The sequence below is a fragment of the Neoarius graeffei genome, chromosome 26 (genome assembly GCF_027579695.1).
Source record: "Neoarius graeffei isolate fNeoGra1 chromosome 26, fNeoGra1.pri, whole genome shotgun sequence".
NCBI classification, from domain to species: domain Eukaryota; kingdom Metazoa; phylum Chordata; class Actinopteri; order Siluriformes; family Ariidae; genus Neoarius; species Neoarius graeffei.
This window is the reverse complement of record NC_083594.1, coordinates 24357671-24372646: the sequence shown is the minus strand read 5'-3', so window position 1 is coordinate 24372646 and position 14976 is coordinate 24357671. Positions and strand designations below refer to the sequence as shown.

General features: G+C 44.6%; 1 protein-coding gene across 6 annotated transcripts in view; it reads right to left on the bottom strand.

The window, feature by feature from the left end:
* Window positions 1-14976, bottom strand: part of stab1 (stabilin 1) — a 403938-nt gene that overhangs the window by 328868 nt on the left and 60094 nt on the right. For 4 of the 6 annotated variants that reach the window (XR_009651684.1, XM_060910924.1, XM_060910926.1 and 1 more), the window contains 4 exons: window positions 5595-5741; window positions 5374-5508; window positions 5145-5216; window positions 4913-5026 (listed from right to left, as the gene is read on the bottom strand). Coding sequence is in view for 5 of the 6 variants with exons in the window: in XM_060910924.1 (XP_060766907.1) it covers window positions 4913-5026; window positions 5145-5216; window positions 5374-5508; window positions 5595-5741 (468 nt within the window). In the remaining variant the exon portion in view is untranslated. The remainder of the gene's footprint in view (window positions 1-4912; window positions 5027-5144; window positions 5217-5373; window positions 5509-5594; window positions 5742-14976) is intronic. The other 2 variants (XM_060910928.1, XM_060910927.1) reach the window with 2 other exon arrangements.

Sequence of the window (14976 nt, the reverse complement as noted above, 5' to 3'; positions counted from 1 at the left end):
CTACTAAAACACTTTGGATACCAGCTGCGCATGCTGGCGCAAGATGGTTAAGCAGTGGGCTATGTGCACTATCTCGCACGTTGTCTGTCGAGTGAAACACGGAAGGAATTCACTTCAGACATAATTCAGAGACAGGTCAGAACGAGTTATATGCAGTGTATATTGAGGAAAACGTGTTGCTTTCAGTAAATTGACGTTAGCAGGTGTGTTGTTATGCTGAAAGTGCATTTTTTTTTTCAGAGACAGTATATTTTTCTTTCCAGTATAGCCAAATCTTTTAGTGGTACGCCGGACCGGCCAGGACCGGCTTACTTTCACCCCTGCTTTACGGAGACATGGATAACACACCTTGTACCGGATGCTAACGTGGACCTGCGGGGATTCACTGCTGTGAGGGCCAACAGAGACACTAACACATGCAGGAAAAGCAAAGGTGGGGAACTCATAATTTATGTTAACAACCGCTGGTGTAACCCGGGACATATCTCCGTAAAGACAGTTTTATGTTGCCTGGACTTGGAGCTGCTAGCCGTTAGCCTGCGGCCATATTATCTGCCGAGGGAGTTCAGTCACGTGATCACCATCTGTGTTTACATCCCTCCGAAGGCAAATGCAGCCGCTGCATGTGAGAGGATTCACTCTGTCACAGCAAGGCTGCAGACACAGTACCCTGAGGCATTTATGATCATTTCTGGGGACTTTAATCATGCTACTTTGGACTACTTTGGCTGCTTTTTACCAGGCTGTGGATTGTCCAACAAGGAACAACAGGACAATTGACTTGCTGTATGCTAATGTGAGGGATGCATACAGTGTCACACCCATCCCCCCACTAGGGAAGTCTGACCACAACCTGGTTCTTCTACAGCCGAAGTACACCCCCCTGGTTCAAAGGCAGCCTGCAACAACTAGCTCCATCAGGAGGTGGTCCCCTGAAATGGAAGATGCCCTCAGAGACTGCTATGACATCACGGACTGGAATGTGCTGCTTAGCCCACACTGTGAGGACATATAGGGGCTGACACACTGTCTGACAGATTACCTCAACTTCTGTGCAGAGGTGGTCTCCCCCGCTAAGACTGTACGGTGTTGCCCTAATAATAAGCCATGGGTAACACAGCAAGTCAAAGCTGTCCTCAACAGGATGAAGGCCACCTTCAGGAGCAGGGATAGGGAGGCGATGAAAGCAGCACAGCAGGAGGTGAAATGCTGCATGATGGAAGCTAAGGACAGCTACAGGAGAAAGGTGGAGCAGAAGCTGAAGGAAAACAGCATGAGGGAGGTCTGGGAAGGTGTGAAAACCATCACAGGCAACAATACAAAGACCAGAGTAATTGAGGGGACAGTGGAGAGGGCGAACGAGTTGAATGACTTCTTCAATCGGTTCAACCAGCCCACGACCCCCCCACCCTCTCCCTCACAGCAGCCATCTCTCCTTCTTCCCTCAACACACCTCCCCCCAGTCATCACAGCAGCCCCCTCCTCCCCCACCTCAACACAGACTCCTCTATGCATTACTGCAGACCAGGTCAGAGGTCAACTGAGGAAGCTTCACCCCAGGAAAGCAGCAGGCCTGGACAAGGTGTGTCCACGACTACTGAAGACCTGCGCTGCTGAACTGGGTGAACCACTCCAACGCATCTTCAACCTCAGCCTGCAGCTGGGGAGAGTGCCAACCCTCTGGAAGACATCATGTATCGTTCCAGTTCCCAAAAAGAATCGGCCCAGTAAGCTGAACGACTTCCGACGGGTGGCACTCACTTCACATCTGATGAAGACGTTGGAGCAGCTCTTCCTCAGCCTCCTCAGACCCCGGGTACAACATGCCCAGGACTGTCTGCAGTTTGCGTACCAGGCAGGTGTTGGTGTGGAAGACGCCATCCTCTACCTGCTACACCGAGCCCACTTGCATCTGGATAAGGGAAATGGCACAGTGAGGATCCTCTTCTTGGACTTCTTGAGTGCCTTCAACACCATCCAGCCCCTACTGCTTCAGGACAAACTGAACAGGATGCGAGTGGACCCCTGCCTGGTCACCTGGATCTCCAGCTACCTCACTGACAGGCCGCAGTACGTCAGGCCGAAGGACATCACGTCTGACACTGTAATTAGCAACACCAGAGCACCCCAAGGCACAGTGCTGGCCCCTCTTCTCTTCACCCTGTACACCGCAGACTTCTGCTACAACTCGGAGCTGTGCCACATTCAGAAGTTTGCCGATGACATAGCCATTGTTGGGTGTATCAGTGACGACAGAGAGGAGGAGTATAGGAGCCTGGTGAGGGACTTTGCTGTGTGGTGCAACAGGAACCATCTGCAGCTCAACACCTCAAAGACCAAGGAGCTGGTCATTGACTTTGGGAGGTCCAGACCAAGGTCACGACCAGTTCTGATTGAGGGAGTCGAGGTGGAGGCTGTGGATTCCTACAAGTACTTCGGGCTGTGGCTAGACAGCAAGCTGGATGGGACTTGCAACACCAATCACTTATACAGGAAGGGACAGAGCAGGCTATACTTCCTTAGGAGGCTGCGGTCCTTTAACATCTGCAGGAAACTCCTGTGGATGTTCTATCAGTCTGTGGTTGCCAGTGTCCTGTTTTACACCGTGGTGTGCTGGGGGGGCACCACATCCAAGAAGGACACATCCAGGCTGGACAAACTGATCAGGTGGGCCGGCTCTGTGGTCGGCATGAAGTTGGACTCTCTGGTGATGGTGGCAGAGAAGAGGTCTATGGACAAACTATTAAACATCATGGACGATGCCAGTCACCCTCTGCACACTGTCATCAGCAACCAGAGGAGCCTGTTCAGTGACAGAATGCTCCTTCCCAAGTGCAGGACGAACAGACTCAAAAACTCCTTTGTCCCTCATGCCATCAGACTGTACAACTCCTCACTGGGGGGGAGGGGTAACAGGAGGACAGAGGACGGGAAGGAGCAGTAGCCTAGCCTAACATTAAGCAATACCGGACAATGTGCAATATAATGTGCAATATAAAGTGCAATATCTTTCCTGCTTCCCCCCACACACACACACACTTACCCTAACCCCACTTCTTCCCCCCTTCCCCCATCCCCCCTTCCTCTCTTCCCCATATCTTCTCATCTCATTATCTCTAGCCGCTTTATCCTGTTCTACAGGGTTGCAGGCAAGCTGGAGCCTATCCCAGCTGACTACATGCAAAAGGCGGGGTACACCCTGGACAAGTCGCCAGGTCATCACAGGGCTGACACATAGACACAGACAACCATTCACACTCACATTCACACCTACGGTCAATTTAGGGTCACCAGTTAACCTAACCTGCATGTCTTTGGACTGTGGGGGAAACCGGAGCACCCGGAGGAAACCCACGCGGACACGGGGAGAACATGCAAACTCCGCACAGAAAGGCCCTCGCCGGCCATGGGGCTTGAACCCAGGACCTTCTTGCTGTGAGGCGACAGCGCTAACCACTACACCACCGTGCCGCCTCTCCCCATATCTTATTCTTTTATATTTGTATATGTAAATACTTAATTTATTTTAATTTATCTAGAAGTTTTATCTATTTCTTTTCTCTGTTTACCTGTAATGATGCTGCTGGAATCTTAATTTCCCTGAGGGAACCCTCCCAAAGGGATCAATAAAGTTTTATCTAATCTAATCTAAAAAGGAGCATGCACCAAAGGCTCAGATTTTGCAAGCAAGGATGGGTCATGGCTCACTGCTTTGTGCCATAATTCATGAGAGAATTGTTAGTCATTTCAAAAAGAACATGTCTCAACACAAGATTGCAGAAATTTTAGGTCTTTCAAAATCTACAGTACATAATACTGTGAAACAATTCAGGGAATTTGGAGACAACATCGGAACAGCAATGTTGGAAACCACTCATGTTTTGCACTGCCTGAGAAACCATTATGCTAATGTGACAAATATAGCCAAATGGGCTCGGGAGTACTTTGGAAAACTGTTGTCACTTAACACAGTTCACTACTGCATCCAGAAATGCAACCTAAAACTGTATTTCACACGGAGGAAGCCATTCATCAGTTCTATGTGAAAAGCCGGCAATCTCTCTGCGCCCAAACTCATCTCAGATGACTGAAAGACAGTGGAAATGCGTGCTGTGGTCAGATGAGTTACATTTCAGCTTGATTTTGGGAAAACCGGATGTCAAGTTCTCCGTGCCAAAGGTGAACACGACCATCCAATTTGTTATCAGAGAAAGGTGCAAAAACCAGCATCTGTGATGGTATGTGAGGTGCATTAGTGACCACAGCATGGGTGAGTTGCATGTGTGCAAAAGTACCATTGACGCGGAGGCATATATTGGGATTTTAGAGAGACAGATGTTGCTATCAAGGTGACCTCTTTTCCCGGGAAGTCCATGTTTATTTCATCAGGACAATGCCAGGCCTCATTCTGCATGGGCTACAACAGCATGGCTTTGTAGACACAGAATGCGTGTGCTTGACGGGCCTGCTGTCAGTCCAGATCTGTCTCCTATTGTGAATGCATGGAGCATCATGAAGAGGAGAAACAGACAACAGCAACCACAGACTGCTGAGCAGCTGAAGTCTTTTATCAAGCAAGAATGGACAAAAATTCCAATTGCAAAACTGCAACAATTAGTATCCTCAGTTCCAATACAATTAAAAAGTGCTATTGAGGAAAGGTGATGTAATACAATGGTAATAATGTCCCTTTTTTGATTTATATTTCATTCTCATCTCATCTGATTATCTCTAGCCACTTTATCCTGTTCTACAGGGTCGCAGGCAAGCTGGTCAGTAAAACTACTGAAAATATTTTCTTTGTACTTTTGTCAGTTAAATAATGTTTCACATGAATTAACAAATCAGATTTTTGTTTTATTTAATTTTGGAAAATTAGATAGATAAATAGACAGACAGATTAAACACTTACATCCTTTAGCATGTATATAATACTACCATCCCTAGATCTGTCCACGGCTTTATTGTTTGGAGCAAACAGTGTGAGTGGCCCTGGACCTTGGAGTGGCATTAGAGCACCACAGTTCTATAACACAATATCAAATCAGGTGAAAGCTTCAGTTAGAAAAAGCATTTGATTTTCTTGGAAGACGTTGAAGACCCTGATCATCTAAAAGTTCAGAAAATAATGAAAGAACACTCACATCTATCAGAGATGCAAATCTATTGAATCTGGTATCTTCTGCAATAATGTCCCCAATGGTTTTTGAAGAGAACTACAGTTGCAGAGCAGTATGATTGAGAAAAACAATAGCTGTCATGTAATGATTAACAAAAGGAATGATTTCTCCAAAAATTTAATTTATACATGTTAATTTAAATGTAATTGATCAGCCAAGGTATTTCTTTAAAACAGAATTTCAATTATTTTACCTCAACAGTGTCAGAAGTGTCTATAGTAGCAAAAGTGAACACTTTGTCCACAATATGAATAATTCCATTAGATGCAGGTATGTCACTCTTGATTATCACGAACAGTGTATCAGGATCATTTTTTGAAATAAACTTCTGCAAAGTACAAACAAAAATCAGTTGTAAATAGACACAGACAATCATATGTAGATCAAAATAGTAATTTTATAATTGTAATTCACCTTGTTTGGTTTAAATCTCATAATTTCCCCTCCATATGTCCATAAGTCTTGTCCCTCCAAATCTTTGTATCGATGCTGGCCGAGAATGAGGTGGTGTTTGCAGATGGCTTCTGCTCTTCTTGCCTGGTTAAGATTGCCCATAGATATCTGCATACACACACACACACACACACACGCACAATTTCATTATATAGAGATTATTTATGTACATGCATACAAATTACACTCAATTTACATTAATCTGAGGAAACTCTATGTCCTCAGTCTAAAATATTCCCCCATCTCTCAGCTGCATTTGATGCATGAATCACCAGATTTCCTTATTTCTATTTTGCTGACTTTACAAGCTATCCTGGGTTTGTTAAGATCAATTTTAATCTTTATATAAGAAAGATCCCTATTGTTCTGTACATTGTGAACTTATTTACAGTAATTACTACTAGTACTAGTACTGCAGTGTAGATTAGTGATAGTAGATAGTGACAATTAGTACAACCCAAAATCAGAAAAAAATGGGATGGTATGTTGAAATTGAAATAAAAACTGAAAACAATGATTTGTAAATAATTTTTGATCTGTATTGTCATGATCCGCCCCGGACTTTCACTCCGGAGATTTATTATCTCCCAGCTCAGCACAATCTGGATCCAGTATGGGACTTCCATCTTGCCGGCATTCACTTCCTGGTCTGCTCTGCTGTGTATAAATAGGCTGTTCTCAGATGGTGTAGGTATCATGCCGCCATTTTGTCTCTAAGAACTACAACTCCCAGTCCTCTTCCGCGTGACCTACATCACGCATGGGCGGGATCATCTACGTCAGTCCACCATGCGCGCATAAGTCCAGGCGGAAGTTCCGCTCTTTGTCTCTCGTGTCCGGATTCCAAGGAATCTAGACGCACAAAAGAGATGTTCTCAAACCCGAAAACACTTCCTTCTTGCAAGATTCACCATCCAGCACGTTCTGTGCTTAACCACTGGCCAAGGTAAAAGTCCAGAATAGTGCGATCTTTAAACTCAACCTGAGTTACAACCGGTTTATTCGTATTAGAAGTGACGTCATGACTGCAGCTCAAACGCAGTTTTAATTTGCAATTAGGAGCGACCAGAATTCCTCCTGATTGAAGTTCTGTGCACATTAATCAGAGACTTTCCTTTCATCATGAACGACGCGTCGGATCAAGAGAAGTTCTCTGTCCACGGAATCGACTCACGGAATCGACTCACGTGCTTCATGAACAGCGAAGCTCTGCAACGGCGAACATCTTCTCAGAACTTTGCTAGAGGCAAGATATTGAGTAAAATATATTTGGGCATAATAATTAAGCTAGTTTTAGGAAGTTGCTTTATTGAAAATGTGAATTTAAACCCAGGTTTATTCATTACACTATTAGACATGCAGCGTGTTGAATTGAATTGTTCTGTTTGTTTAATCTCATTTGTTTTAATAGGCTGTGCATGTCTCTCTCTCTCTTATTCTTCTTACTAACAATTCTCTTAACACACATTTTGACCTTATTAAGATTTCAGTGAGTTTGGTAATGTTATGAGTGTGGAATTCTTTTGTTACTGAGAAAACACGTGCTCAACAGGCCTGACCAGGCCTGATACACTTTAGATAGCTTCCCTTTTGTCTTAGCTTAGCAACACGAAGCTAATCTGGGCCTACCTCGTGCTCAAACACATTTTGGTTAGCTATACAGAACTAGCCTTTTGTCTAAACACATGGTCAAGCCCCTCCTCCACACTCAACATACCAAAACATCAGATAAGAACATTCCAAATTTTATAGCTCCCTCATACACACACACACCTTGGCTCAGGCCTAGGGGCCTAACACACACACACACACACACACACACACACACACACACACACACACACACACACACTATATATGTGTGTGTATATATATATATATATATATATATATATATATATATATATATATACACACACACACACACACACACCTCACTGCTTGTATATATTGATTTATTATTTTTATCTTTGTATAATAAATTCATTTATTATCAAAGCTGTGTATATTCATCTTGTTGGTGTGAACAATATCTGAAGTCCCCAATTGCAAAGAATTCAAAAAGGTGCAGATTTATGTAATATAGTAAGTGATCAATAATAATTTGGAAATATACCATAATCTAGCTGTTTGGTAATTTATCCAGGATTAATGGTATGATTCACTAAATGATTCATTGAACGATTCACTAAATGATTCGCTGAATGATTCACTTCAAATGAGACTGATTCTATGGTATGATTCAATTCAAATGAGTCAAAGTAAATGATTCAATGGGATTGATTCATTTTAATTATTAACCTTCAAATTTAATGAGACTGATTTAATGAGATTGATCACTTAATTTCAATAATTAACTGATTGCACCTACATGTAATTTGGTGCCTCGTGTGAGGAGATTGGTTTGTTGACTTCTGGAATATTGTTCAACAACAAATAAACTATCAGTTGATTCAGCAACTGCTAAGGTATATTCTCAGGTGTGTTAAAACGGTTAACAGTAGTGTGATAACCATATCACAAATACTCATAACCTATTCATAACTTAGGATAAGAGAGAGCATTTCCAAACAAACCTTTTTAATTAATTACATGGCTCATGTTAATAACAATTAATTCATAATTAACTCATTGATTAATTATCCAACATCCAGCCTAAGCAAAATGGCATCCCCTCGTGTCTCAAAAATTGAAGACAACGTTCAAGACGTGTCTCTCCTTGAGGTCATCGCAGACCTCATTCACTGCTCTGCCTCCGAAAAGGCAAAACATTAAGTACACGAGTGAGAGTGAATGCCAAAACAACTTAGATAACTCAAACAAACATATGAGAGATCCAAAAAGAACAACTTTTAATGTCCAAGCGGAACTAGGTAAGCTATTCCTATCGTACTTCCAAAATGCTGATTCAGAAATCAGACGCCTTCGCGGAGAGGTTGAAAGGCTGACCACCAGCAATGCTGAGCTGACAGCCGATAATAATGATTTACATAGGGAGCGTGAACTCTTGAAGACCTCCCTTGATGATTGCACCGAACAGCTAGAGAAAGCCGAAATGGTTGCTAAGAGGGCTGCCCAGGAGCAGACCCCCCAAGAGCAGCGCGAGGGGCGTGAAAGACCCCCAACAATGCGTCAAAGCTCAGAGCGGGAAGAGGCGTCCAAACCGGACACCGTAAATGGTCTGGTCGAGGACCAGACACCCTGCCAAACTCCATCAACTCGCTACTCGACTCTGTCGTTTAGCCAAGATGGAGCCATCCTGCGCTCATCCGGAGCCCAGGACCCTAGTACACCCAGGTCAGTGTGCTACAGTACCCCTGATCAATCTTCAGATGAATCAGACTATGAATCTAGTGCGAAACGGGAACAACACCAGAGTAGCTTAGATAGTGAGTGCTCAGAAGAGCCAAGAAGGTCGCACAAGGACGTGCACCAAACCCTTCACTTACGGCAAATTGACTTACTTGCCAAAGATGTCGAACAATTCGATCCCGACAATCAAAGAACTAATGTAAATGACTATTTACGAGAAATTGATCGATGCCTGATGGACCTGCCGAACGCCACAACACGTGAAAAACTTAGACTAATCTGGAAGACCTCTAGTAGTAGCGTTCGTGCCTTTTTAGAGACACTACCCCCAAACATTTGCAATAGTTATTCGAAACTTCGCAATTACATGAGGGAAGAATATGCGCCATACACGGACGAAACCTCCGCGACATTGTGTGCATTACAAATCAAACAAAAACGGTCTGAGGCGCCTCGTGAATATTACAGACGGCTACGTACTGCCTATTTCCAAGGTAGTAGCGCACCAGGGTTGGAAGAAGATAGAGGTTTCATATCTCTCTTCTTACATAACCTCCACCCAAGCGTGCGGACCCATGTCACACTGACGTGTCGACGAGGTCGCTATTCGATGAGGGAAATTAGGCGACTAGCCCAAATGACCTGGGAGACCATCGTCAAAACCGCAAACGGAAACGATGATGACCCCAGAGTCCTTAGGCTCCAGGATGCAGATGGGCCCCTGCTAGCCTTAGAAGGAGGCGAAGCTCCAAAAGGGGGACCCCCCTGGAGAAATCCCGGTCCAAACCGCCCCTTGCCGAGCCATCACCAGGGTGAGTGGAAAAATCGACAAGGTAAGGCCAGGAGGGACCGAGGGCGAGTCCACAGTGACTATGGCAATCGCCCATCACATGAAAAGGGTCGTAGGGAACAAAACGGTTGGCAGCAAAACCGTCATCCCCGCTCTGACCAGAAACGGCAGAAGCGTTCCGACCGTAGCTCTAAACGTAAGGGTAGAGACGACCAACACAGTGACTCAGACCAACCTGGTGAGTTCCCCTCAGAGCTGGACTCTTTAAAAGCCCAGTTGGCTGAGATTAAAGAACTGTTACAGGAGAGGTCAGACCCCTCAACAGATAAAACAAAAGAGCCCAAGAAAAATGACAAAAAGCTATTCGCTGGCATGACTAGGCCAGGAACCATGGGTATATCTCATGAAAGGGGGAGGAGATCCCTCTGAAACAGCAGGCGAGGGTCAGGATGTAGGGCCCCCCCGGTGGCTAAGGCAAACACACAAACGCGCTTCTCACGTGCGCTAAAGTCTTCACCACCATCTCTCAGACACACGGCTCTCACAAGGCAACCCAATCCCAACCAAGCCCTGCAACATAAACTTAGTCAGCTTCACACAAAACAAAACCCCACAGTCGTTGGATCCCACAAAATATGCACAAAACCGTTGCGACGAGATTAGTGCGAACACCGATCAACCGAGCGCCACGCGAGATCAAATTTCCGATGAACTTCAGTTCATGTCTTTGTACACCGAGTCTGGTGTCGAAACACCCGACATCGCGATTCCCCCTAGTGGCCACAATTCTTTGAAAACCTCCCTCTATCCATCGACACAGACACCCATTTCACTGCTGGTGTAATGGCTGTGCTGTGGAACATGTTAGGCGTCGAGGCGAAATTCCATATCACGTACCACCCTCAATTCTCTGGTCAGGCTGAACGAGCCATTCAAACCATTGTGAGCATGCTGCGAAAGTATATCACAAACCATGGTAAAATTTGGGACGTGAAACTTCCCTTGGTGTTAAGGGCCATTCGGTCCACCCCTCATTGCACCACTGAAGTCACACCCTTTGGGATGATGACTGGGCGAGAGTCGGTTCTTCCCCCGCATCTCCTATACAAACCAGAGGCCATGAGCGTCGCGATTGCATACACCGCACATCAACATGTCGCCAACCTACGTCGCCACCTACAGTCAACCTTTACAGGTGCCCAAAAGAATCTCGATTCGAGAGTAGAAGGACACAAAGCCTACTACGCCCGAATCTCAGAGAAGTTCCTACCACCTTGGTCGAGACCTTTCGATCGTGGGAAAACCGTTCCCCATCGCATATCACATTAGGACATCTAGGCCTAATCAAATGCTTTCATATCGATTTCCATGATAATCGAATCAAACCTTGTTGAACAGTCCTCACTCCAAAAGGGGGTGGACGACAGCTAGGCCCATCCTGTCCACCTAGCTTGTACGCATCACTCAACCATAAGTGTACACTAACATTCCCGGTCAGACTTCACCAACCCAGTGAAGTAATAACCCTTCAGTATAACATGGTAGATAAAATACTAAAATCCGCTATTATTACTAGTGTGTATTCATCGCAAATACACCTGGCATATAGTCTTGGCAGTGCTATCCTCATTTTTGTGAATCCACAAGACTTAGAGATATGCACCCCCACTAAAGACATCCACTGGGTCTGCCCAGGCAACCCATACATAACACTATGCCAAGTTAGATAAGATGGTCTGTGTCCCTGACAGCTTTAGGCGCAGTAGCGCACACTCTCTGGCCAGACCACCCACTGCTATTACCAAACACAGAAGATTTCTAGAAGATTAGGTTTGCCAACCCAAACACTAATACTTCTTTCCTTCCTTCATTTCTTCTCTTTTCTTGTTTTTTTATGCATAAGAGATTGAACACTACATGTTTCATGTTCAATGTTAAATTTTTTTTTTTGATGTGGTTTTGATCTAGTTAGTTAGATAGTGATTATATGCCCAAAATGCCCATAGTGATTATATGCCCAAAATGCCTCTGTCTCCAACTGTCTTACTGGAACTCACAAGTTTACACAGTCTTCACAGGACACCATGAACTGTGCAGAACAAGTCTACCTCAAGGACTATGGACACGGCGATGATACGATACGGTGCTCTCAGTGCTACGACTCCGTCATACCCCTGAGACCAAAAGGGGGAATGTAGGTATCATGCCACCATTTTGTCTCTAAGAACTACAACTCCCAGTCCTCTTCCGCGTGACCTACGTCACGCGTGGGCGGGATCATCTACGTCAGTCCGCCATGCGCGCATAAGTCCAGGCGGAAGTTCCGCTCTTTATCTCTCGTGTCCGGATTCCAAAGAATCTAGACGCACAAAAGAGATGCTCTCAAACCCGAAAACACTTCCTTCTTGCAAAATTCACCATCCAGCGCGTTCTGTGCTTAACCACTGGCCAAGGTAAAAGTCCAGAATAGCGCGATCTTTAAACTCAACCTGAGTTACAACCGGTTTATTCGTATTAGAAGTGACGTCACGACTGCAGCTCAAACGCAGTTTTAATTTGTAATTAGGAGCGACCAGAATTCCTCCTGATTGAAGTTCTGTGCACATTAATCAGAGACTTTCCTTTCATCACGAACGACGCGTCGGATCAAGAGAAGTTCTCTGTCCACGGAATCGACTCACGTGCTTCATGAACAGCGAAGCTCTGCAACGGCGAACATCTTCTCAGAACTTTGCTAGAGGCAAGATATTGAGTAAAATATATTTGGGCATAATAATTAAGCTAGTTTTAGGAAGTTGCTTTATTGAAAGTGTGAATTTAAACCCAGGTTTATTCATTACACTATTAGACACGCAGCGTGTTGAATTGAATTGTTCTGTTTGTTTAATCTCATTTGTTTTAATAGGCTGTGCATATCTCTCTCTCTTATTCTTCTTACTAACATAATTCTCTTAACACACATTTTGACCTTATTAAGATTTCAGTGAGTTTGGTAATGTTATGAGTGTGGAATTCTTTTGTTACTGAGAAAACACGTGCTCAACAGGCCTGACCAGGCCTGATACACTTTAGATAGCTTCCCTTTTGTCTTAGCTTAGCAACACGAAGCTAATCTGGGCCTACCTCGTGCTCAAACACATTTTGGTTAGCTATACAGAACTAGCCTTTTGTCTAAACACATGGTCAAGCCCCTCCTCCACACTCAACATACCAAAACATCAGATAAGAACATTCCAAATTTTATAGCTCCCTCATACACACACACACCTTGGCTCAGGCCTAGGGGCCTAACACACACACACACACACACACACACACACACACACACACACACACTATATATGTGTGTGTGTGTGTGTGTGTGTGTATATATATATATATATATATATATATATATATATATATATATATATATATATATATACACATACACACACACACACCTCACTGCTTGTATATATTGATTTATTATTTTTATCTTTGTATAATAAATTCATTTATTATCAAAGCTGTGTATATTCATCTTGTTGGTGTGAACAATATCTGAAGTCCCCAATCGCAAAGAATTCAAAAAGGTGCAGATTTATGTAATATAGTAAGTGATCAATAATAATTTGGAAATATACCATAATCTAGCTGTTTGGTAATTTATCCAGGATTAATGGTATGATTCACTAAATTATTCACTGAACGATTCACTAAATGATTCACTGAATGATTCACTTCAAATGAGACTGATTCTATGGTATGATTCAATTCAAATGAGTCAAAGTAAATGATTCAATGGGATTGATTCATTTTAATTATTAACCTTCAAATTTAATGAGACTGATTTAATGAGATTGATCACTTAATTTCAATAATTAACCGATTGCACCCACAACGGGGACTTTGCCAGAATGTCTTGTCTGTTTCTCATGTTGGCTCTGTGCCATTTTGCTTCCTGGATTTTTGCTCTCTGATTTTGCCTATTCTTAGCCACAGTTTTTGCACTCTTGTCTTGCCATTTTTTCATGTTTTTGTGCTATGTTTTTTGTTTACAGTTTTTTTTTTGTCTGGACTATTTTTGCTATTTTTGTTCGTTTATTCTCTTGGACTTTAATTAAATCTTTTTTTATTCATTGGATTTTCTGGATTGTTTCTCTGCTTTTGGATCCTACTCACCACATCTCGTCACCCATAACAGTATGTTCTGGCCAACATGGATCCAGCAGAACTGAACCATCTGAGAACAGATATGCAGCAGCAAGGAGCCCTCCTTGGGACCCACCAACAGGAACTCAGGCAGATCACCCAGAACCTGGCCACCCTATCCAACTCACTCAACCTCCTAGCCACACAACTCCAGCACTCCCAAGCCGTGCCTACCCCTGCCCAGCTGTCTCTTTCTTCACCTCCCGCCACTGCCACTCTCCACGAACCAAGACTCCCTTCGCCTCAGCCCTACAGTGGAGAACCAGGTACCTGCAGATCTTTTTTGTCACAGTGCTTGCTGGTCTTGGAGCTTCAACCTCTGGCTTTCCCCACAGAATGTTCCCAGGTAGCCTATACCATCACGTTCCTCACTGGCAAGGCCAGGGAATGGGGGACGGCGGTCTGGGACACCGACGCGCCCTGTTCCAGCTTCAAGGAATTCTCTGAGGAAATGAGGTGAACATTCGATTGCTCTGTCCAGCTGGGAGGCAGCAAGAGAGCTCATGGAACTGCAGCAGGGGTCCCGATCTACCTCGGATTATGCCATCGAGTTCTGGACGTTGGCAGCGTCATGCGGTTGGAACAAGAGTGCCCTGGTCGACGCATTCCTACATGGCTTATCCGACACCATCAAGGATGAACTCGTCTCACAGGAATTGCCGTCGGACCTCTCCAGCCTGATGGACCTTGCCAATCGTATTGACGTGCGGGTTCAACAACGGAGGAGAGAGAGGAGCCGCCTCAACTTCAACCCCTCCCCAACACCTGCCTCATCCGTTGAACCCATGCAGGTAGATCGGGTATGGGTGTCAGCGGAGGAACGACTGCGCCGACAGAGCATGGGGGCTTGCTTCTACTGTGGTCAGCAGGGACACATCTGCTGAGCCTGCCCACTAAAAGGACGAGTCCACCAGTGAATCGAGGGGCCCTGGTGGGCAATGCTCAGAACCAGTCCCCTGCCAACTGACCACTGCTCCCTGTTATCACACTCAACAACCGGCATCACCATCTTCAGGCGCTTATCGACTTGAGCGGACAGGAACCTGA